At 37.5% G+C, this 26,340-nt stretch overlaps 2 protein-coding genes across 2 annotated transcripts in view; both read left to right on the top strand.

Moving 5' to 3' along the window:
- Positions 1-1,205, top strand: LOC134822153 (short-chain dehydrogenase/reductase family 16C member 6-like). The gene is made up of 2 exons (XM_063833061.1): positions 1-778; positions 1,023-1,205. The coding sequence occupies exons 1-2, from the start codon at positions 8-10 to the stop codon at positions 1,188-1,190; spliced, it is 939 nt and encodes a 312-aa protein (XP_063689131.1). The 5' UTR covers positions 1-7; the 3' UTR covers positions 1,191-1,205.
- LOC134822081 (1-phosphatidylinositol 4,5-bisphosphate phosphodiesterase beta-4-like) overlaps positions 1-26,340 on the top strand; it is an 858,242-nt gene that overhangs the window by 102,822 nt on the left and 729,080 nt on the right. The window lies entirely within an intron of this gene.

Raw genomic sequence — 26,340 nt, 5'->3', positions numbered from 1 at the left:
AAGTAAAATGGAAAATAGCACCTTTAGCTGGTGGCTGGAGATTCTCATCTTTCATGTTCAGCTAATATCAACATTTCTTCTCGAAGTGTTCTACTTCATCTCTCGTTCTAGGCCCCGCAAGGAGCTAAAAAACAACCACATTCTTATCACAGGAACCGGACAAGGAATCGGGAACTTACTTCTGAAAAAGCTAGCACGAGATGGTAACACCATTCATTGTGTGGATGTGAACGATAAGTTGAATGAGAAAGTGAAAGAAGAATACGGGTCAAGACAGGATTGCACGGTGCACGTGTACAAATGTGACGTGAGTGACCCGGATAGTGTGACCAAGTTAAAGGAAAGTGTGGATGAAAACATCGCTGCAGGGGGACATCTGGAATACCTCATCAACAATGCTGGGATAGTTTTTGGGAAGCTTTTCTCAGAGACCCCCATAGAAAGATATACCAAAGTTATGAACGTCAATGGGCTAGGGCCCATGCACCTCACCAAAGTGTTTTACCCTGACATGCTGGAAAAAGGAGGACATATCACGAATGTTGCGTCCATAGCGGGACTGGGTCCGTGTCCGCGGATGGTAGACTACGGGGCCTCAAAACACGCCGTTGTGGGGTTCAGCCGGGGTCTGCAGTACGAGCACGACTGCTGTGGGATCACTAATGTTAAAGTTACCACCATATTCCCTCATCTTATGAACACGGGAATGTTTAACAATTGTACGGTGAAGCTCAACAGGATGTTTCCAGCAATTGAGCCTGATCACGCTGCTAGCAAGGTAATCAATTATAATTAGTATAATCAGTATAATTAATTGGTATAATTAAATGATTAAGATCAACAGATTAGGATTTTAATAGAATAAATAATAATATCATTTCTATAATTATAACACAAAGGTGAATGATATCTGCAGTGTCAGTGACGAACAATTTTATTTTCCCTTTCCTTTAGTTTTACGATTGCAATATAAGTGTACAACTTATTTCTATTCGAATGATGACTATAAATTTCATTTTCAGATAATTTTGGCGATCGAGGAAGAGCGAGAAGAAATGATGATTCCTCAAAACGTAGAAAAATACTTCATTATTCAGTATATCTACGGTTCGAAGATGTTCCGTCGACTAGCTAAAATTTTTGGAAACTTTGAGTACATGAAATCTTTCCAGAACATTCGAGAACATTAGAAATAATTGATTCAATTAATCTGTTTTGATTTGTTCTGTTATATTATTTAGTATTAAGTAAATAATACCGAATGCTCATCTAAAATTATAAAAATATCAATTAACTCTATTATCTACACTTTATTTTTGACAAGATCTTTCCAGTACAAACGGCATAAATCACAAAAAGGTTACCAAAACGTGAATATCTTTCGTATGAACTATGATTATGAACCAATGTCAGCTTGCAAATGAAGTTGAAAACTCGCAGCAATAGTTAGCAAGATTGCAAAAAAATGATATGCAGGCGCAGCTATTATAGCATTTTTAGAATTTTGATTTAAGCCTAGCTTTTTTACACAGGACCAAAATTTTACAGTTTTGACTGAATTTCTCACCCGCAACCAATTAGTCATTCAACTATGGGCATACGACACGATTGAGGTGCTGGAAGTTTGATCTCGGTCGGATGAAGCCCACAGCAGAAAACTTAACAAAACGATCAAAATCCGTATTTTCCAAACTCTGTCCCATTTTCAAATATGTAAATTTCTGAACACAAATTTGACAGATTGGGTAAATTTTTGTGTTTATGAACACATAAGCATTGATCATTCTCCCTTTCAGCGATCGTTCTTTTCACTGAGAAAGAGAGTAAACACTAAAACTAAGCGAGCGTGCTAAAATAAATCTAAATCACTCTACACTCAATCTTGGAGATTTTTCTAAAAGAGCCCCCCGACAGTTGAAACCAACTTACTGGGCGGCGCTCAGCCTGTCATTCCGCCGAATCTTTATTATGAACATAATAGCCTGTGGTCCCCAGGTATTACTATTAGGTAAAAACCAACTTGAATCGCGGAAGTGTTTTTGGACGCTGATTCCAAATCACCCCCACGACATATATAGGGTTAAAATGCTCCCCTGGCGAGATATTGGCTGAGTGAATCATGACCTCCATCGAACTGAAAAAAGATGCTCCATGCTCATAGTCATACTTTAATTGACGATGTCAATTCATCGTACAGCTAGCTCGTGCAGATCAGTCAGACACTGAGCCAGCATCATCCATGTACCTCCCATAAAATATTCTAACATATCTGGTAATCTGATGACTGTCTATATAAATACTGTTTCTCTCAAAAAAATAAACTCTGACTACTGCTAAAATAGGACTAGGAGGGTAACCCATAAACAAACCTAATAATACAGTATATACAGTCGATTATTAAACGTAAAATATGAATTATTTAAACCTACTTCTAAAATATTCCTAATGTCGTGTAATCTTGTAATGATAAATTAAAAGTTTCTAATGGGTCCCGTGCAATGCTCCTCTGCTAATTCTAAAACATTGTTTATACATTGTTCGGCAACTAAATTAGTATACAATGCTGCAATATCGGCACTATAAAAGAATGAGAGATTAGAGAGTTCTTCTTGAGGAATTTGAGATACTAGATAGGACCTGGAGGTGGGAATGGATGTTAGAGAGATGGGAAGGGACGTGGTTTAGGAGCGGGTTAAGGATCTGTGTGACTAGCCACGCCTGAGGTTGTGTAGGAGAGCCGATGCAGGAGATGATGAGTCTCATCTTGAAACTTTCTAACTCTAACTCGGATATGTCCTGACCCACTGTGATCTTGTGATCAGTCTTGACGAGCGTGTAGTGTGTTGGTAGCTTGGTGTTATGCGCTGAAAACAGTCGTCTCATCTTATCTCCGAGTTCTTGGTGGTCACAAATATCATGCCAAAGTTTGTTACAGAGATTCTCAAGTTCGGTTGTTTTTGCCTTGATCTGTCTGTTGTAACTGATTTCTGTAGGTCTCGCCACAGGTTGTTCACGCCCGTTACGGGATCCACTTGTAAACACCTGCTGTAGTGGTAATATGTGGTTGATGGTCAGGGATCTGTGTACCAGTTTGTCAGCAACAACAAAATCCTCCCTTGTCGCTCACAGAGATGTGTAGGTTTTCCCAACTTTTTAATGACCTAATGTCAGCCTTTTGTTGTGTTGTTAAGTTAGTCGTGACCTCTGCTTCCTTTATGGTGTTAGAGACGAAACGGTTTAATCTCCTCAATTCCTCTTCCGTATCAATATTTCCTGGTAGCGGAAATTGAATGAATGGTTTCTGGAGAGGGCAGCCTTTCTGTCGGACCTGGAGAGGGCAGCCTTTCTGTCGGACCTTTCTGTCGGACCTTTCTGCACATCCGGGTTATCAGGGGGTTGGTTGTCTGATAAAGAAAATTGGTGCTTCCACCATTTTAACACGGTTTCCGCCATGTCGATATCAAAATCCTTGAGGATTTTTTCCGTGATCTGCTGCAGATTTCTGCTACAGATTTTAGAAAATTACCACAACTGAACAATCGTCCAAGAACACTTCGTTGAGAAATGTCTTATAGTTATTGGTTCTTGCAACCAGTTACACGTTTTTTCTTACTTTCGTCGGGTTATATTCTGACCCTCTATATTAAAGATCTACAACACATTTCCGTGTATGCAGTTACTTGTTATTTATCCGTGTATTTTTTAGGAGTCTAGTTTTTTTCGGAGTAAAAAGAATAATCAAATAATGTGGTGAAAAAGGGAAAGAAACTAAAAAACTTAGTTTTGTACAGCACTGATCGTCGGAACCAGGACCCGATTCGGAAAATTTCGGATTAAAACCAAATCAGGTAAGGAAAAATCCAGTCATTAACAAAATAAAACATTGAATTTTTTCAAAAGAGCGGAATAAGGAGGAATAAAATAAGAAAATAATCAATAACTTCTATATACACAATATTATAACATATGCATAATGCATATCACGATATTTACAGTTTCATTATATTTCAAACGAGCTTACTAATACTACTTGAAAATGAGCTTTTAAACTTTTCGAGATTGGAAGAACCCAATGACTTAAAAATAAGAACTTGATTGTTATTTGCTCTTAAAGCGATCCATATTCAAGTCAAAATAAAACTTTACAAAGTTTATCTTTTATGATAAAACTGAATATCCTAAATCTTCAATAAGATTTATAAAATTCGTCTACACAAGAAATAATTGAATTACAAATAATCAATTATACGGAATTCAAAATTACTAATTTTTTTAGCATATTTCTTAAAACGGTAAACCATAAATTCCCATCAAGTTTTTTCCGAAAGTCATTGACATCAGGACTCCATATCTATATATAAATAGAATATCCATACTTTTAAAACGAGCATGAACACTTACATGTACAGTGAACCAAAAATATATCACAGTAAAAATGTCTATACCGCGAACTCTATACAATTACCCCGTGCTCATTTTTACCCCGATCTAAGTCCCCCCTGGGTTGGAGAATTCGTGATTATTGATTATGTAAGTCATACTGCATATCGAATTGTATCCATTGCAAACAAGACATGGTATGTTATTTGAGGTTAAGGGATTAGGTCATGGAACTCTCTATACCAAGTTTTTGGCTGTACCGTGCATTTTCCGTTTCCCCTATAAGCCCAGTATAAAGAGGTTCACTGCATATTGCATAAGATCATACATTTTACTTTACTTACAGTTTTCAGTTAACATAAACAAAAAACTCACTCTCAGCTAAATATCCCACAAAAGTTTTCGAAACTATACCACGAAGTTAACTCTGATTAAGATCTTAAATCTCAGATTCTTTGACCATGATTTGAGAGCAATTTCAGATTCGTTTTCTGTGTTGCCCTCCTCAGAAAGCACCTAGCAATAACGTTTTCCGTTAGTCGCAGCTCTAAACCTTCGACATCGCTATATCTTTGAGACCACTGCATCTGTATTAATAGTTTGAATGATGAATTCCGGATCTTGCGCTGCTCATGCTGGCCTTCCTGAAGGTGCACCTCAGCAATAATCTGGTTGTGTTAGTTCCGACTCTAAACCCCACCATTTTTGTACCTTTGTGAATCTCTGGATCTTTGTGGATGGTTTGAGAAGATAAATTCGGATCTGTCTCTGCTCCATGCTGGCCTTCCTGAAGGTGCACCTCAGCAATAAAATATCGTGTTGTGTTAGTTCCGACTCCAAACACCCACAATATTTGTACCTTTGTGAAATATCTGGAGCTTTATTTATGGGTTTGAGAGTAAATTCGGGATATTGTCTTGCTCATTCGCCTTCCGAAGATGCACCTCAGCAATACGTGATTGTGTTTAGTTTCCGACACTAATCCACCCTTATTTGTTCCTTTGTGAATCTCTGGAATCTTTGTAGATGGTTGAGAGACTTCGGATTTTGTCTCCTGCTGCACAGATGGGATAATGTACCTCAAGCTATCACGTCACCAAATGGTTCTGTCAACCAAGCACATCCGTCCTCGCCCTGTACTATTGCTGAAGATAATTCTGCTCCTTTATCTCGAGCTTGGTTCCTGAAGACTAGGTTAACTTCGAATATCTAGATCTGCTGTTGTTTTACGGTCCGTCACTTTTTAATGTTTTGTACCGAGGACAAACCAGTAGGTGCATCCAGGTTCTCTCTTTCGAACATTCTATCTGCTTCCATCTCGATATCTTCAGTGTGAGCATAGGGAGACGTGCGATGATAGTTTGGTAAATGGCTGAGGTACATTCTGGTGAAAGTGATTGAATAGTGCTATTGAAATAATTCTGTACAAATCGTCATAAAGGAATGGGGTTTATCACGGGAATTTTATTGCAGATATACATTTGAGACACCGTAACATGGAGTTGCATCAATAACTTCTAGGGAGTGCAACACACAATAACGATGAAAGGCACCAAACAACAGAAGTCAGTAGTGATGAAAATTGTTATCCTTCGAGTAATTTTCGTTTTCGTCACTCATTTTGTCGATTGTTCGCCAATAGTAAGAGACCTTTTTGAGATCTCTGGAGACAATAGCTATCAGAATGTAAAGGATATTGAAATGATAGGAAGCAGACAAAGTTACTGCGAGTATCGCCCATAACGAAGTTTCTCTGGGGGTCATGTTTGTCTACAAAATACTTAAACGCAGACTCCGTCATTTCCGTAGAAATCAAGCTTTGTGACCGTAGGCCGGTGTGGTCTGGATCTCCTACATCATGGGAGAACATCCACGGTACACTTTAGATCGTCTCCCAACTCAGGTTTTTTTACTTTCATCCGTCATAGAAAGCTTCAGGACTGCGAGACTTTCTTGTATTGTTTTGGGTTCCGATGAAAAGTTGAGCTCAGCCGCAAATTTGTATCCATTTCCAAAAAAGTTTTCAAATAAAACTAATTATTGTGTGATAGCAATGCTGGCAAGATGTCATGAAGGATGCTAAGAACCCCTAGGCACCCTTAAAGAGATTTTACAATGTGACTTCGCCTGGGACTCTGAGTGAACCCCTGTATTCCATTTAGCCCTAATGGTGCTCCAATCCCGCCATAGCAACAAAGATATCGATCCTATGGTACTGACAACACCTATCGTGGAGCACGGAAAGCTAGACCAACCATTCGGAGTTGACTTTACGATATCTTTCTTGAAAATAACTGCGTCATATTGTACTAACACCCAATAAATAGCAACCTACTAGAAGTTCCTCCCAAAGATATTAAGATTATTAGGATTTGTTACCAAGGCAAACAGATGTTCCTGCATGATTTAGAGATCCTACGATTCTTTACCTTAACGATAATTTGCCACAACCGATAAGCCCCCCTATATCAATGACTTACTTTTTTAGAGCTAAATTTCCCAGTATCTGTTTGAGCACTCCAGATTACATTCGTCAGACATTCGAAGCAATCGAATATCCCATTATCAGGTTTGAACTTTTGTAATGATACGAGCAGAGTTTGCATGTGAAAACCATTGGTACATGCCTACTCATCCGATCGTCGCCGCAATTATCAATCAAGTCAACATACTTGAGAGAGTAATTTAATGCATGTGACGATTATTATCGCACACAAAATACTATTCGTGAATAACGTTTTTCACGTGATTTGGTGAAGAAACCAGATATTTGTTATTACAAGGTTCCTATCCTATTAGGTATTGATTGGACAGGCTTCGTATTTTGGGCCGGTTTCTTCAGGGCAAGCTGAGTTTTTAACAATTTTCTGTGCAGCTAGTAAAGACATATTGTTCCCCGAACATATGCTCACAATCTGTTACTTCATGGAGATGCAACTCTGTTTTCGTGTCCACCCAAAAAAAAGTGATGATCTGGAAATCGAAAAGCTTTGTGTGGCAGTTATCCCTTTTTTAAGATTTTTTGATACGCCTAAGACCTTTCATGCAAAATGACAGCTGCTTGACAAAGCCATTTCCTTTGCCTTGAGACTGAAGTGAAGATGTCCGAGGAAGTTGGGACAATGAACCACATTTGTTTCCACATTACCAATGTTTCAATTCCGTCACTAGATCGTTCAATTCGACGTATCCAGGATCTCCTGAGGGGCACAGGATAACGTTTTTCGGCACGTTTATGCTGTTACTAATCTTTCGTTCGGGACTTACCTTTTCCACATGTTGGCCAGAATTTCCAGTTCTCAATAACCATTCATTCACACAGTCGCCTCTATACCGTCCCCGCGTATCCAGGTTAAGGAAAACGTCCAATTCGCCTGCTTTCCCAACTTTTCTTAGGGCAGTGTTTTTTTCAGTTTGATAGTGACAGATTGGGTTTTGTTTCACAATCAGTCTTGCCAATCCCGAAAGTTGCTCACCACATCACGTGTATTGTGTTATTTAGACACGATTTTGAAATGTCACTACATTCATTTCCTAAGGTGATCAACGCAAATTTGAACATTCTTGTCTTCGTTCAAATCACATATTTTAGACATAGTTGACCTTGTATCCATTTATAGTGCACGATCCTCCTTCCCTAGCTTGGTCTGTACAATTGTTTGATATTTCTTTAGATCTTCGTCTGCACAATAATGAGCATTTTTTTCTGCTTAGTAGGACAGGGGGGGGGGGTGGGCGTGCCCCTTGGTGAATGTTAACCAGCAAAAGTTTACCAGGACTCAATGAACTTTTAACAATTATTCTTTGGTTTGGTCAGTAGTTGTGCAGTTGAACCTGATCCTCTCCATCATCATATTTCGTAAGATACACATACATCACCAGGAGTACGTAATTCGGTGAGAATGACAGAGTTATAACCTGTGTATTTACAATACATTCCATAAAATCAACCATTACAATACGCTTCGTCCTCACAGGTATTAGTTTCACATATATCATTACATATAAACGAGGATCTACTGCTAGTCCACTGCGTAATGTTGTTTTTATCTGCACAATTCAGTTCATCCATGTTTATTCTCACAGTGTTGTTGACCATCACAAAGCCATGCGTATTTTCTTAGCTTGCAAGTGAAATTATTTAAATCTATCAATCATCGCTCCGACACAATAAATTTTCACATAATATATTATCCCCTATAACGTTCATGAAACCGTCCAACCTTGTGTCACAAGCCCTTATATTAGTAGGGTCCTCAGAGCAATAACATTGCTGAAAAACGGACATACCAATGTAGAGTAAAACTCTTCCGTGTTGTGCACTTGAACTTCCTCTTCGTTTTCCCTCCTGGGCGAGGGCATTAGTACTTGAGGAAACCCGCCATGTCTTCAATGTAAGCATACTGGTTCTGAATTGGATATATATAACTAGCTACAATATTTCTATTCTCACAATACATTTGAAGCTGACACCCGTTGAGAGGGTGTAATACTAATGACCTATACTGGTTACTTGGACTTAAACTTGGACGGACTTTATTTGAACGGACTATATTTGAACGGACATAAAAAAGAACGCCATATAGGGTTCCCTATAAAGACTCCTTTCAAAGAAAAGTCCGATAATTATCCAGATTATTTTTCCAAGAATAATAACTACGATGTACCTTTTGCATTGCAGCCAGATATCATTTCTGGTGATCACAGAAGAAGAAATTTCCAAGATATAATACAGTCTGATATGTTTCTTATCACCTTCGTCACACTCCACAAAACTCAATTACAAAAGGTACATCCGTTTCAAATCTAACCAACTCCTGTAACATTAATTAAGTAAATCTATCAGACTTGATGCATTTCAAAATCAAATTCGTTCAAGCTTTCCACTAATATTTTGAATAATCATAGTAACTAACTACAAACTTACTTTGAAACAAATTTGTAGCTCGGTTCTACACCCATAATCCACCCTCTTTAACAGGGTATCCAATGTTCGACAAAGCCGTTCATCATGCAATGAATACCTACCACCAGACCAGACTGGAACACCAGCACTCAGTGATTGGCTGGTCGACCCTCGTTGATAATCATCTAGATTCCTCTATTGATGCTTCGAAGACAAGTGGTACGGTCCAAAAAGAACGGAGTGCCTACAGGTGGAAGTCCTGTGTGTGCAGTTGGCCTAACATAACTGTTTTTATGTGAATGAACAAATGCGTTTACAGTAACACTGACATGATGAAGAGATCAGGACTGTAACGGTACATTGACGATGGTGCAGGTCTCTTAACAGCACTGAAAGGAAATTTGACCATGGATTTCCGATGTAAACAAATCCTTGAAAGAATATGGCTACTCATTGACGCATCCCAAATGGAAGGAAGTTGGCACGCCCTGTGGCTTTTCTAGATACGAGTTTTTGTTTCGACCCTGAGGAAACTTACAAACTGACCTCCATATCAAGGACGCGCGGAGTAGATCCAAGTGGCGGGGGCTGCTATCGAGGCTAGGCAGGAGAGTTATGCAGGTGTATGGCACAGATGCAAACCAACATTTATAGTGGAATAGTTTTTACAAGCCAGTTATCAGACTCAGGAGAATAAGCAACTCACAAAACGACTGGAAACTTCCAGATTGAGTTGAATTAAGCAAGCATTCCAAGGCAGCTGCTTATCCCTCAAAAATGGAGAACAACATTAGCAAAAAAGATCTCAACTCCGAAAAGAAACCTTGAACGAAGACTCCCCAGGACAACACACTGAAGCCAGAGATCCTACCAATAAGGTGTCTCAACTACGGAAGTACTCTGACATTGTCACCCACAGTGAAATGTAATGAGGATAACTTAAAGAAGACCTAGAAGTTTTTGTAACCTGAGTGACCTCAAAACAACAGAGTAACACCCTTGAAGAAAAAATGAATGGCCAAAAGTTCCTTCCAATTTGTCAAAAAACAGGAAGCAAACCTCAAAAGCCGTTGGTTAAGGTACAAGAAATAGCTCTGGGAATAAGCATGGTCAAACAAGGCCGTGTAGAAAGAAAACTGTGCAACGTGTGAGTCTATTGATAGTGCTACACAAATCAGCATTCAATGGGAAACGGGTAAAAACCACACCCAGGTACAAAGCATCACTTACAACATCATATATTTGACATATGTAAACGTGTGAGAAACCATACGTAGGAAATCCACCAGAATGCTACGGTAGGTTTGGCGAACACAGAAGAGCATTCTATACAAGATCATCAGTGTGCAAAAGGGACACGGATTTATGACTCAAAACTCGTAGGACTTCCACCTCCATAATAGAGCATGGACTGACTCAGAAGGAACATTTTAACAAATAGTGTTTTCAGTGTGTATCCTAGAAAATCAAATCCTAGTAGTTTAGATGTTAAAAGGAGCACCCGATATATACATGCCTTAATTCCCTCCGCACCTCAGGAATGAAAGTACAAACCCTTTTAAGATCCTTTATTGCATAATTGATGTTTATTTTGTCTGAGGGGGCTTTCCATAAATTATTTTTTTAAATAAATTGGTCCTTTTATGATGTTTTCATATTTCACGCAGTTTCCTTTTCAAGTTTGAGTTTATATTTAGAAACAACCACACTACTTTTAGATTTATGTCACTTATGATGGCTCCGGCTGAAAGTAACATATGACTCATTTTATCTAATAGATTGTTATTTTTTCATTGCTTCTGAAGTACCTATCATTCGCCGGTCAATGTGTATAATACTCTTGTTCTGACATAATAGACCTAACTGTCTGCGTGTTTAAATAATAAACCGGCCAATTTCCCCGCTACATACTGACCTGTCTTCTCCTCTCCATTTGTTTGCTAACGAGGTGTAACATACAACGTCCCTCATCGCCTGACAGAGTTACAGTTCCGATATCATGTTGGCGAACAGAGGTTGCGTCCTTAAACTCCAATCTGAAACAATTCATGATTCGTGCGAAGTTTTCCTAATGTAACTTCTAAACTAAACAAGTGAAAGGATTTCTGGTTGCAACGTATGCTTATTTTGGAAAAATTTGAATATAAATGCTACACAAAGAAGTGTTTATCCAAAAAGAGATTGGTATATTGATGGAAGGTGTCCATGCTTGTTTTTTCATGCACGATGCAGTGTATCGTACAGTGATCTCAGGTATTGGTTGCCAATGGCTGGAGTTTGATCATCGTCACGTGTCAAATAAGATATGGGTTCTCCGCCATTGTGCCCAGAGAATCACATATTATGGCATTATAAAGATTATTGCTGACGAAATTGGCAATAATCAAACATTTTTTAAAAGCTGTAGCAGTACTCACTAATCATATCATAATCACAAAGTTACTATATAAACCTTATCGGACGTTACTCAACTGGACATTACGTGAACGGACATAATTTTTAACGGACATTAAAATGACGCTTCGAAGGCATTCATGAACAGTATTGTAATTTAACTACCTTATCAGAATTTATTTAAACGGAAATTAAATGAACGCAAGGGCCCCAGTGTCCAATAATGTCCAATCAAATAAAGTCCGAAAGTATACCAATTCAGGAGAAGTCGTCCAAGTATTGGTCCAAGTTACTGCGGACATAGTTCACATGTGTTTACCGGTTTGGGTGCCCATCATATTTTACAGATTGGGGGGCGATATTTTGAACGATTCTAATTTATATTCATCTATTGCTGTACCTCTGTAAAAATTTGAAAGTAATTAAATAAAAAAAAGTTAGTATGGTATTCATTAAAAAAAAACATAGTATGGCATTCCACAGAAATCACAGGAGTAGAGTCGATGGCTTTCTGTTCTGCGAGCAGATGTCACGATTGGATCGTTGAGAGCTTAGAAAACGAGTTGGAATAATATTAACAGCAAAACGTACATTTCAAGAATTCCATCTACGCCTTGTGGTAGCACACTGTAAAGATTGTGAAATAAAACCAAACTCCAGCTTCTCACAAGTTCGTTGGCGTCGATATGACTGAGCACCATGCCATAGTTTTTTTTCTAATGGCATAATGGCCTTTGTTTTGAAATCCTTGGTATAACTTGGTTAGCAACGGTCTGCTGCCACAATGAAGCATTAATCCTCTGTTTGCGATGCCTATGAATAAAGCTTTGTTTTTGTCATTAAGTCTGGGTACCTGCATAGACTTCTTATCTGTATGTTACATTTGAAAAATCTCACACGAGGATCTTTTAACATTACTCGAACAGATTACTAGCTTCCTCTTAGGTTCTCATTTTTCACAGAGGCTAAAAAATGTCCAAATGAACGGTCAGGTGTAATCAAAAAAATACAATTGGTTATGAGAAGAATTCTTTCAAAAATAAAAACTGTTTAGCTTCGGGATCCAGGAAATATCATATTTTCAATACGACCAAATACATATAGATAATTTAATGGCAGTTTCAAAGGCAGTGCACCTCTTCAATTATAAATTTGATTCAAAGAAATAGCTCATTTTTACTTTTGTTACTCAGCTTTAAACATGAGTAACCTGGAAAAGATATTTAATTTAACACACGTTACTAAACCTGAGTAATAACCGTGTCAGAAATAATTTCAATTACAAGTGTTTTCAAGTTTTAATTTTGTATCGTCATTTCGTTCTGGTAATAAAGCAGAATTATGTTAAATGCATCCTAAAAATTGTGAAATCCACGGGTAGAGTCCTGCTCATTAGAAATGATTAAAATTAAAATAAAGTGGTATGTAATATAATATTATTGTTTACGCCAAAGAGTTAACTAATAGGGTCACGTACATATATTTACCATATCCTCAAACTCAAATATGTCCATATGTATTACGAAAAAATATCGTGATTAAATTCGGCATTTGGGCAAATATATGAAAAGCTATGATACGTTCTACTTTCTTTCGAATACCGCACGCATTTTATTTGTTAGGTGAACCTACTGAATAGGTCGCCTATCGTCAGGAGTTGAGGAACAGCTACTCTGTTGTAATCGCTGCAATTCAGTTTATACCCCGGAGTTGGAATTTTAAACAAAGTTCTATTTTATGCGAACTACACTGTTTTATCAGGCAAAGTTCATTAATAATAATGAATGTCGAATAAACCGAATAAGAATGTAAGGTACATGATAGGGTAAAGGATAATGGTTAACTTTAGATGTAAGGTTTAATGTAGCGTTTAACTCCAGATGTACGGTTATATAACATAATGATAACTCTAGACACAAGGTAATGTTAACATCCAGATGTAAGACACAAGGTATATAACACCAATTAAGAACACAAGCACATGTTACCTGCAGATGTAAGACACAACCTATAATAGTTAACTCCATATGTTAGACACAATCTAATGTGAACACTTCAGATGTAAGGACACAACCTATAAATGTTAACTCTAGATGTAAGACACAAGGTAATATTAACTCCAGATTTAAGACACAAGCTAATGTTAACTCCACATGTAAGACACAACCTAATGTTAATTCCAGATGCAGATGTAAGACACAAGGTAATATTAACTACATGATGCCAAGTAAGAGGTAAGGTTAACTTTAAATTGGGGCAGAAGGTAATTCGAGAAGCCTTACACAATTATTAATTGTCTTAAATTATAGCCAGGTGTTAATATGGAATTGATTATCATGTCGCAAACATGAGTATTTAAAGTAATCCATTGTTTTAATTGGGCCTCTGTAGATCGAAATTTAAAAGTTGTTGACAGAATCGTCAATGAGAAATAACATTATAACCATCTGCACAGTTTTAGTTGCAGGTCTCAAGTAATGAAACATGGCTAGTTTATAATTGTACTGATTTTTTAACTCCTTAATTTTCAAGGGCCAAAAATGAAAATGAGAAACAGAAAGAAGAAGGCTGAACGAAGAAAGAAGAAACATTGACGAAAGATCAAAATGGGTGGAGAGAAAATATCCCATCAACTCTTGGAGAACACTACGTATATTGTTTTTTCTAATAATCATTTTAGGCTTCAACCATATAACCTACTAATTGGGGCGAATTTTCTTTTACAATCACTGATAGATCAGTTATAAAATAATGATCCCATTAATTAGATACCTTAATATCATTTATTTCATGTGTTCGAGAAACTTATGGACTCAAGGAAGAGGTAGAACACAGAAAAAATACGAAATGTCCAAAATGCAGAAAACATATTACCATAACCAACTGGTACCACTCAACTGGTTACCATACCAACTGGTTACCATACAACTGTTACCATACAACATGGTTACGCATACCAACTGGTTACCACAAGCAACCTGTTTCACAAGCAACTGGTACCACAGGCAATTGGTTACCATATAAACAACTGGTTACCATACCAACTGGTTACCACAGCACAACTGGGTTACCACAGGCAACTGGTACCACCAGCAATTGGTTACCATATAAACAACTGGTTACCATAACAACTGATTACCATACCAACTGGTTACCACAGAAACGCTTATAGGACCTCCTTTCCCCGCTTGTAATATTATTGTATGGAAGCAGTTTAATAATTGAATTCACCTCTCATTTTAATCTGTAAACTAAACCCATGAATCCAGTGGAGTATAAGAGAATTGGGAGTATTGACCAATGGTTGTAGTTGCGATTCTCATGTTGATAAATGCATAGAAGTTTCAAACAGTGTGCACAATCGCTGATTTTATTTTGAAACCAGGATTTTTTATAAGATTACAGTTTGGTAGTGAGAATAATTCGAAAACTCGCTGGTCGAAAAATTTAACGTAATATTTATTAATTTCACCACAAACTTTTGATTATTACAGCTAGAGTGTGACTCGGAAACATTCGACTACATTATAAAAAACCAACTTTTGTATAATGATATTGAACAATATTAAACAACTCGACCACAACAACAGGCGACACGTGTTTATTTTAACTGTAGAAGAATTGATATTCATTTCATGTATGCTCATTTGTTTTGGAATTGAATAAAATTCGACCAGAAAAAAATCGTCAGATTAAACAAGTTTTCATTTCTCACGTGGCAGAATTAATATCAGGATTAAAGTAGATTTCCTCTTAATTGAACATAACAAAATATACTTTACTTCCCACCAAGTTGCCCATCGTTTGGTCGAATTAATGTTAATCGTCGTTCATGGTAATAATGGATTTGCTTTCGGGTATACATTAATATTTTGTTTGAGGCTCATATAAAACGTTGCTTAAATTTGCTAACATCTTGTTACATTTGTAATTTAAAGTCAATTTGGTCCTTGATAAATGAAATATCTTCACTCTCTTAAACTAATAAATAAAGATACGTAACAGACCCAAACTAAATTGGCATAGTGCCAATGCCCTAGTTAAGGGTGTTAAATGATAATCTGTAAAAATTTTTTTTATCCCCCTGATTTGTCAAAGAAATTATATAGGTCGAACATATAGAACATAAATAGATTCATGTAAAATTATGACAAGAAGCTCGAGTGATGTTCAGAACTGAAAGTGTTAGCAAAAGTACAATAATAGGTACCAAGAAATATTGTCATACGTTGTATGACCAGCCGCGCACGAAGTTGCGCGGCTCCCCCCTGTATCTCAGGACGATATATGAAAAAGGTACATTGTGAAACGACCGTGAGTCGCAACGTGATAGAAAAAAGTTTTGCAATTTTTAACTTTGTGCGGATTTCTTACCACTGATCATAGTGCATTGGCTGAATTTTGTTTACTGGAGTTGCAATTGTATTTGTATTTTGGCAATGTTTTTTGAAGCGTACAATAACTTCACCTACCTATTGCTTTCGTCGCGCCACTTCGGGCGCGCTTTTGTTTCACAAGTCATGAAAAGAATCTATCCAACACCCCGATGGGAAGGTTTCGTGTGCGCCGCGCGTGCAGTGCTGACAACGGCGTCCCTATGTAGCGCAGGTATCTTGGCACTTCTCCCTCCGAGTATGCAGTAACCACTTTTTTTTTTCAGGTTTCTATAGTGCAATAGTGACAGTTTTACCGCCGTTTACACAACCTGTTTAAGGCTTTGAACACGCTGTGAATACGCGATCACCTTTTTATAACACTTGCATCACTGAGTAACTGATGCGCTGCACGCAGTTACTCAGTTTATCCAATTAACTTGGTTGCGAGAAGCAGTATTTGATGCGCGCGCGACCCCAGTAGTGCATCGCGCTACAAATGTATAACGGCTGAGATTGAAGTTCTTGCGAGAGCCCTCCCCTCTTGCAAACAGTTTACGACGCCATTTACTTTATGTAGTGGTTCCCTAACATAATAAAAATTTAAGTATCATATTCGTTTGTGATAATTTATTCAAGGCACAAAGAAGTAATCACAATATGTAAGTAAAATTAATTATTCATATTTATAATCAGTTTTTAATATTAAATAATGTGAACACTAATTATGCTTGATTCACGATTGTCGATGGTCTATCCTTCGCAGCTTGGTGAGGCACAATGGTGCATCTCGCCGATCATCTTGCGAGAAGAATTATTTGATGCGCGGCGCGGCCCAGTAGTGCATCGCGTTACAATTAATATGCCTCAATATTTTGAGAAGAAAGTGGCGCGCGCTACTTTGAAGAAATTTAGACAAATATTACAATATTATAGCATTGAATCCTTGACAATTCGTCAAAGCTTACTGGGGCCGCGCTCAGCCCTGTCCATCCGCTTAATCTTTAATTATATTTATATGGACCGTAAATATATAAAGATACACGGAATGACAGGCTGAGCGCGGCCCAGTAAGCTTTGACGAATTGTCAATGATCAATGCTATAATTATTGTAAATATTTGTCTAAATATCTTCAAAGTAGCGCGCGCCACTTTCTTCTCAAAATATTGAGGCATATTAATTGTAACGCGATGCACTACAGGGCCGCTCCGCGCATCAGGAAAAATAATTCTTCGCGCAAGATGTCGGCGAGGATGCACCATTGTGCCTCACCAAGCTGCGAAGGATAGACATCGACACATCGTGAATCAAGCATATTAAGTGCTTCACATTATATTAATATTAAAACACTGATTATAATATGAATAATTAATTTTACTACATATTGTGATTTACTTCTTGTGCCTTGAAAAAATTATCACACAACGAATATGAATACTTAAATTTTATTATATATAAAGGGAACCAATACATAAAGTAAATTGGCGTAAACTGTTTGCAAGAGGGCTCTCGCAAGAACTTCAACTGCAGCCGTATAATTTGTAGCGCGATGCACTACTGGGTCGCGCGCGCATCAAATAATGCTTCTCGCAACCAGTTAATGTATAACTGAGTAACTGCGTGCAGACAGCATCAGTTACTCAGTTGTGCAACGTGTATAAACAGGTGATCGCGTATTCACAGCGTGTTCAAGCTTAAACTGTGGTAAACGGCGGTAAACTGTCACTATGCACATAGAAACCTTGAAAAGTGGTTACTGCATACTGGAGAGAAGTGCAAGACTACCTGCGCTACATAGACGCCCGTTGTCAGCACTGCACGCGCGCGCACGAACCTTCCCATCGGGGTTGGTGGATAGATTCTTTTCTTGACTTGTGAAACAAGCGCGCCCGAAGTGGCGCGAAAGCACATAGTTAGGTGAAAGTTTATTGTACGCTTCAAACATTGCAAAAATACAAATACAATTGCAACTCACGTAACAAAATTCAGCCAATGCACAATGATCAGAGTACAGAAATCCGCAAAGTTAAAAATTGCAACTTTTTCTAACAACGTTGCGACTCCCACGGTCGTTTCACAATGGTACCTTTATCATTTATCGTCCTGACGATACAGGGGGAGCCGCGCACTTCGTGCGCGGCGGGTCATACAACGTATGACAATAATCTTCTTGGTACCTATTTTACTATTTGCTATCACTATCAGTTCAGAACATCAATCGAGCTTCTTGTCATAATTTTACATGAATCTATTTATGTTCTATATGTTCGCCCTATTAATATCTTTGACAATCAGAATTTTTACAAGCATTATCATTTAACACCCTTAAATAGGACATGGCACTATGCAATTTAGTTTGGGTCTGTTAACGTAATCTTTATTATTAGTTTAAGATAAGTAAGATATATTCATTTACAAAGGACAAATTGACATAAATTACAAATGTAACAAGATGTTAGCAAATTTTAAGCAATCGTATTTGAGCTCAAACAAATATAATGTATCCCCGAAAAGCAAATCCATTAACATGAAAGACATTAACATTAATTCGACCAAAAGGGTGCGAGGGCACTTGTGGGAATAAAGTAAATATGTATTTCAATTAGGAGAAATCAACTTAATCATGATATTAATTCTGCCCGTGAGAAATGAAAACTGGTTTATTCTGACGATTTTTCTCGGTCGAATTTTATCAATTCCCAATACACTGAAGCAACATGAAATGATCTCAATTATTCAGCAGTAAAATAAACACGTGACCCTGTTTTTGCTGGTCAGTTGCCTTAATATCTGTCAATATCAATTAAACAAAAGTTGGTTTATTTTATAAATGTAGTCCCGATGTTTACGTATCACAACTCTAGCTGTACATAATCAAAAGTTTGTGTGAAAATTAATAATATTTACGTTAAAATTTTTCGACCAGCGTGTTTCGAATTATTCTCACACTCAAACTGTAATCTTTATAAAAAATCCTTGGTTGCAAAAAAACTCAGCGATGTGCACACTGTTGAAAAACTTCTACTGCAATTTATCAAAATGAGAATCGCAACAACAACCCTTGGTCAAATACTCCCAATTCTCCAAATAAACTCCACTGGTTTCATGGGTTTAGTTTTTACAGACCTTACAATTGAGAGTGAATTCAATTAGTAAACTGCTTCCATACAAAATATTCATCGGGGGAAAATGATCCTAAAGCAGTTCTGGGTAACCAGTTGGTATGTAATCAGTTGTTTATGGTAACCAGTTGATTATAGGTAACCAATTTGCTTGGGTAACCAGTTGCTGTGTAACCAGTTGCTTGGGAACCATTTGTAGGTAACCAGTTGTTTATATGTAACCAATTTGCTGTGGTAACCAGTTGCTGTGATAACCAGTTGCTGTGGTAACCAGTTGGTATGGAACAGTTGGTATGGTATCCAGTTGGCGTATGGTAACCAGTTGGTATGGTAACCAGTTGATGCGTGCGTAACCAGTTTGGTAGAGTGATGACGATATACGTTTTACATGCATTTGGACAGTTCGTAAATTTTCTGTGTTCTACCTCTATCATCTGAGTCCATAAGTTTTTCCTCGAACACACTGAAATAATGATAATAAGGTACTAATTAAATGATCATTATTTTATAACTGAACTAACAGTGATTGTAAAGGAAAATTCGCCACAAAGTAATGTTATATGGTGACGCCTACATGGAAATTAAAAACAAATATTCGGACGTGGTCTCCAAGAGTTGATGGATATTTTCCTCTCCGCACAGTTTAGATCTTCTCATGTTTCCTTCTTTCTTCCTCAGCCTTCTTCTTTATGTTTCTCATTTCATGCCCTTTGAAAATAGGAGTAAAAAATTCAGTACAATTATAACATAGCCATGTTTCATACTTGAGACCTGCAACTAAAACTTTGCAGATGGTATACTGTTACTTCTCATTCGACGATTCTGTCAACAAATTTTAAATTTCGATCTACAAGGCAAGCATTTAACAATGATACTTTAATACTCATGTTTCGAACATGGAGATCAATTCCCTATAACACATGGAATATAATAAGACAATTAATAATTGTGTAGAGCTATCTCGAATTACCTTCTGCCCCAACTTTAAAAGATAACCTTACCTCTTACTTGCATCTGTAGTTAATATTACCTTGTGTCTTACATCGCATCTGAATTAACATTAGTTTGTCTTACATGGTGAGTTAACATTAGCTTGTGTCCTTAAATCTGGAGTTAATATTACATTTGTGTCTTACGATCTAGAGTTAACATTTATAGGGGTGTCTTACATCTGCAGTAACATTAGCTTGTGGCCTTACATCTGGAGTTAACATTTATAGGTTGTGTCTTACAGTCTGCAGTTAACATTAGGGACCTTGTGTCTTCAATCTGGAGTTTATATTACCTTGTGTCTGACATCTGGAGTTAACATTACCTTGTGTCTAGAGTTATCATTATTGTATATAATACCGTACAGCTGGAGTTAACGTTATACCATGAAACCTTACATCTAAAACTCGACTTACGAGAGCGCTTACCCTAGTCAGTTCTCTCTGCGGTCACTAGCGCGGAGGAGTCCTTATTCCGGTTTTAATTCGACATTCATTATATAAGAGAATGGTCACACAGTGTGTGTCGCTGGAGAGTGCGTAAAACAGTGTAGTCGCGGTGGAATAAAATAGAACTTGGTTTAAATTGCCAACTCCGGAAATAACTGAATTAGGGCACGATTACACCAGAGTTGCTGTCCTCATCTCCTGACGATAGCGACCCATTCAGTAGGTTCACCTAACTAGAATAAATGCTGTACGTATTTCGAAAGAAAGTAGAACGTATCATAGCTTTTTCATATATTGCCAAATGCCCGAAATCTTAATCACGATATTTTTTCGTAATACATATGGACAGATTTTGAGTTTTGGGATATTGGTAAATATATGTAAGTGACCCTATTAAAGTAACTCTTTGGAGTTAACAATAATATTAATATCTACATACCACATTTATTTTAATTTAATCATTTCTAAATGATCAGGACTCAGTACCCGTGATATTCACAATTTTGAACATTCTAAAACTAATTCTGCTTTATTACAGAACAATGAACGATACAAAATTACACTTGAAAACACTTGTATTGAAATTATTTCGACCCTCGGTTATTACTCAGTTAGAACGGTTTTAATTAATATCTATTCCCAGGTTAATCATGTTTAAAGCATAGTAACAAAAAGTTAAAATGAGCTATTTCTTTGAATCAAAATTTTATAATGAAGAGTGCACTGACTTTGAAAGCTGCCATTAACTTACTATATGTATTTTGGTCGTAGTGAAAATATGATACTTCCTGGACCGAAGCTAAACATTATTATTTTTGAAAGAATTCTTCTCCATAAACCACTGTGCACCGTGACCGTTCAATTTGACATTTTTTTAGCCTCTGTGAAAAATAGAGAACCTAAGAGAAGCTAGTAATCTGTCAGAGAATGTTAAAAGGGATCCCCTTTTCCTCGTTTGTGAGATCTTTTCAATGTAACATACAGATAGAAGTCTAAGCAGGTACCCAGACCTAATGACAAATGAAAAAACCGCTTTTTTTAGGCATCGAAAGGGTTCCGGGCCTTCATTGTGGCAAGCAGACCCGTTGCTAACCAAGTTATACCAAGGATTAAAACAAAGGCCATTATGCCATTAGAAAAACTATGGACATTGTGCTCAGTCATATCGACGCCACGAACTTGTGAGAGCTGGAGTTTGGTTTTATTTCACAATCTTTACAGTTGTGCTACACAAGGCGTAGTGAATTCTTGAAATGTACGTTTTGCTGTTAATATTATTCCAACTCGTTTCTAGCTCTCCAACAGATCAATCAGTGACATCTGCTCGCAGAACAGAACAGCCATCGACCTCTACTCCAGTGATTTCTGTGAAATACCATACTATGTTTATGAAATACCATACTACTTTTTTTTATTAAATACTTTTCAAATTTTACAGAGTACAGCAATAGATGAATATAAAATAGAATCGTTCAAAATATCGCCCCCATCTGTAAAATATGATGGGCACCCAAACACGGTAAACACATAGTGAACTATGTCCGCAGTAACTTGGACCCATACTTGGACTACTTCTCCTGAAATTGGTATACCTTATCGGACTTTATTTGATTGGACATTAATTGGACACTGGAGGCCCTTGCGTTCATTTTAATTTCCGTTTAAATAAATTCTGATAAGGTAGTTAAATTAAATACTGGTCATGAATGCCTTCGAGCGTTCATTTTAATGTCCGTTAAAAATTATGTCCGTTCACGTAATGTCCAGTTGAGTAACGTCCGATAAGGTTTATATAGTAACTATGATTATGATTATGATTAGTGATTACAGGCTACAGCTTTTAAAAATGTTTGAATTATGGCTCAATTCGTCAGCCAATAAATCTTTATAATGCCATAATATGTGATTCTCGGCACAATGGAGGAGAACCATATCTTATTTGACACGTGACGATGATCAAACTCCAGCATTGGCCAACCAATACCTGAGATCACTGTACGATCACTGCATACGTGCATGAAAAACAAGCATGGACAACCTTCCATCAATATTCCAATCTCTTTTTTGGATAAACACTTCATTGTGTAGCATTTATATTTCAAATTTTTCCAAAACTAAGCATACGTTGCAACCATAAATCCTTTCACTTGTTTAGTCTTAGACGTACATTAGGAAAACTTCGCACAATCATGAATTGTTTCAGATTGGGAGTTTAAGGACGCAACTCTAGTTCGACAACATGATAACGGAACTGTAACTCTGTCAGGAGATGAGGGACTGTTGTATGTTACACTCGTTAGCAAACAAACTGGAGAGGAGAAGACAGGGACAGTATGTAGCGGAATTGGCGGTTATTATTTAAACACGCAGACAGTTCGTCTATTATGTCAGAACAAGAGTATTATACCCAACATTGACCGGCGAACTGATAGCTACTTCAGAAGCAATGAAACTACAATCTTTTAGATAAAATGAGTCATAGTACTTTCAGCCGGAGCCATCATAAGTGACATAAATCTAAAAGATAGTATGGTTAGTTTCTAAATATAAACTCAAACTCTGAAAAGGAAACTGCCGTGAAATATGAAACATCAATAAAAGGACCAATTATTTAAAAAAAATAATTTATGGAAAGCCCCTCAGACAAAATAAAAATCAATTATGCAATAAAGGAATCTTAAAAGGGTTTGTACTATTCATTCCTGAGGGGCGGAGGGAATTTAAGGCATGTATATATCGGTGCTCCTTAACATCTAAACTACTAGGATTTGAATTTTCTAGGATACACACTGAAACACTATTGTTAAAATGTTCCTTCTGAGTCAGTCCATGCTCTATATGGAGGTGGAGTCCTACGCAGTTTGAGTCATCATCCGTGTCAACCTTTTGCCCACTGATGATCTTGTAGAATGCTCTTCTGTGTTCGCCAAACCTTACCCGTAGCATTCTGGTGGATTTGCCTACGTATGGTTTCTCACACAGTTTACATCTGATCAAATATATGATGTTGTAAGTGATGCATGTACCTGGTGCTGGTTTTACCCGTTTCCCATTGATGCTGATTTGTGTAGCACTATCAATAGACTCACACGTTGCACAGTTCTTCTTTCTACACGGCCTTGTTTGACCATGCTTATTCCCCAGAGCTATTTCTTTCACCTTAACCAACCGGCTTTTGAGGTTGCTTCCTGTTTTCTTGACAAATTGGAAGAACTTTTTGCCATTCTTCTTTTCTTCAAGGGTGTTACTCTGTTGTTTTGAGTCACTCAGGTTACAAAAACTTCTGGTCTTCTTTAAGTTCTCCTCATACTTTTTCACTGTGGTGACAATGTCAGAGTCACTTCCGTAGGTTGAGACAACCCTTATTGGTAGGATCTCTGGCTTCAGTGTGTTGTCCTTGGGAGGTCTTCGTTCAAGGTTTCTTTCGGAGTTGAGAACTTTTTTGCTAATGTTGTTCACCATTTTTGAGGGATAAGCAGCTGCCTTGAATGCTTGGCTTAATTCACTCAATCTGGTTTCCAGTCGTTCTTGTGAGTTGATTATTCTCCTGAGTCTGATACACTGGCTGTAAACTATTCCACTATAAATGTGGTTTGGATGTGCACTGCTAAAATGTAGATAGCTCCTTGAATCTGTTTCCTTGATATGGAGGTCAGTTTGTAAGTTTCCCTCAGGGTCGAAACAAAACTCGATATCTAGAAAAGCCACAGGCGTGCCAACTTCCTTCCATTGGGATTCGTCAATGAGTAGCCCATATTCTTTCAAGGATTTGTTTACATCGGAAATCCACTGGTCAAATTTCCTTTCAGTGCTGTAGAAGAAACCTGCACCATCGTCAATGTACCGTCTTACAGTCCTGACTCTCTTCATCATGTCAGTGTTACTGTAAACGCATTTGTTCATTACATAAAATACAGTTATGTTGGCCAACTGCACACACAGACTTCCACCTGTAGGCACTCCGTTCTTTTGGACGTACCACTTGTCTTCGAAGCATCCAATAGAGGATCTTAGACTGATATCAACGAGGTCGACCAGCCAATCACAGAGTGCTGGTGTCCAGTCTGGTCTGGTGGTATTCATTGCATGATGAACGGCTTATGTCAGAACATTGGATACCCTGTTAAAGAGGGAGATTATGGGAGTAGACCGAGCTACAAATTTGTTTCAAAGTAAGTTTTTAGTTAAGTTACTATGATTATCAAATATTTGAGGAAAGCTTGAACGATTTGATTTTGAAATGCATCAAGTCTGATAGATTTACTTAATTAATGTTACAGGAGTTGGTTAGATTTGAACGATGTACCTTTTGTAATGAGTTTTGTGGAGTGTGACGAAGGTGATAAGAACATTTCAGACTGTATTACTAACTTCGGAAATTTCTTCTTCTGTGATCACAGAAATGATATCTGGCTGCAATGCAAAGGTACATCGTAGTATTATTCTTGAAAATAATCATGGCATAATTATCGGACTTTATTTGAAAGGAGTCTTATAGGAACCCTATATGGCGTTCATTTTAATGTCCGTTCAAATAAAGTCCGTTCAAATAAAGTCCGTCCAAGTTTAAGTCCAAGTAACAGTATCGGTCATTAGTATTACACCCTCTCAAGGGTGTCAGCTTCAAAATGTATTGTTGAGAAATATTGTAGCTAGCTTATATAATATCATTCAGAACCAGTATGCTACATTGAAGAACATGGCGGGTTCCTCAAGTACAAATGCCCTCGCCCAGGAGAAAACGAAGAGAAGTTCAAGTGTCACAACACGGAAGAGTTTTACTATACATCTGGTATGTCCGTTTTTCAGCAATCGTTATGCTCTGAGGACCCCTACTACTATCAGGCTTGTGACACAAGGTTGGACGGTTTCATGATAAGTTATAGTGATAATATATTATGTGAAAATTATTTGTGTCGGAGCGTGATTGATAGATTTAAAATAATTTCACTTGCAAAGCTAAGAAAATACGCATGGCTTTGTGATGGTCAACAACACTGTGAGAATAACATGGATGAACAGAATTGTGCAGATAAAACAACATTACGCAGTGGACTAGCAGTAGATCCTCGTTTTATATGTAATGATATATGTGAAACTAATACCTGTGAGGACGAAGCGTATTGTAATGGTCTGATTTATGGAATGTATTGTAAATACACAGGTTATAAATCTGTCAATCTCAACGATTACGTACCTCCTGGTGATGTATGTAGTATCTTTACGAAATGTGATGATGGAGAGGATCAGTTCAACTGCACAACTACTGACCAAACAAAGAATAATTGTAAAAGTTCATTGAGTCCTGGTAAACTTTTGCTGGTTCACAACTTCACCAGGTGCGCAGTACTAAGCAGAAAAAATGCTCATTATTGTGCAGACGAAGATCTAAAGAAATATCAAACAAATTGTACAGACCAAGCTAGGGAAGGAGGATCGTGCACTATAAATGGATACAAGTCAACTATGTCTAAATATGTGATTTGCAACGAAGACAAGAATGTTCAAATTTGCGATGATCACCTAGAAAGTGAATGTAGTGACATTTCAAAATCGTGTCTAAATAAACACAAACACGTGATGTGTGATAACTTTCCGGATTGCAATGACAGATCTGATGAAACAAACCCAATCTGTCACTATCAAACTGAAAACACCTGCCAAAGAAAAGTTGGGAAAGCAGGCGAATTGACGTTACCTTTAACCTGGATACGCGACGGTATA

This window comes from Bolinopsis microptera, chromosome 10, assembly GCF_026151205.1.
Source record: "Bolinopsis microptera isolate Bmic1 chromosome 10, MBARI_Bmic_1.0, whole genome shotgun sequence".
Taxonomy (NCBI): Eukaryota; Metazoa; Ctenophora; class Tentaculata; order Lobata; family Bolinopsidae; genus Bolinopsis; species Bolinopsis microptera.
Note: the sequence above shows the minus strand (reverse complement) of the source record. Positions and strands in the feature narration are given on the sequence as shown.

Coding starts and splice junctions, on each gene's coding strand:
- LOC134822153 (XM_063833061.1), top strand. CDS start 8: ATGGAAAATAGCACCTTTAGCTGGTGGCTGGAGATTCTCATCTTTCAT. Junction 779..1,022: donor CTGATCACGCTGCTAGCAAG/GTAATCAATTAT, acceptor TTTCATTTTCAG/ATAATTTTGGCGATCGAGGA.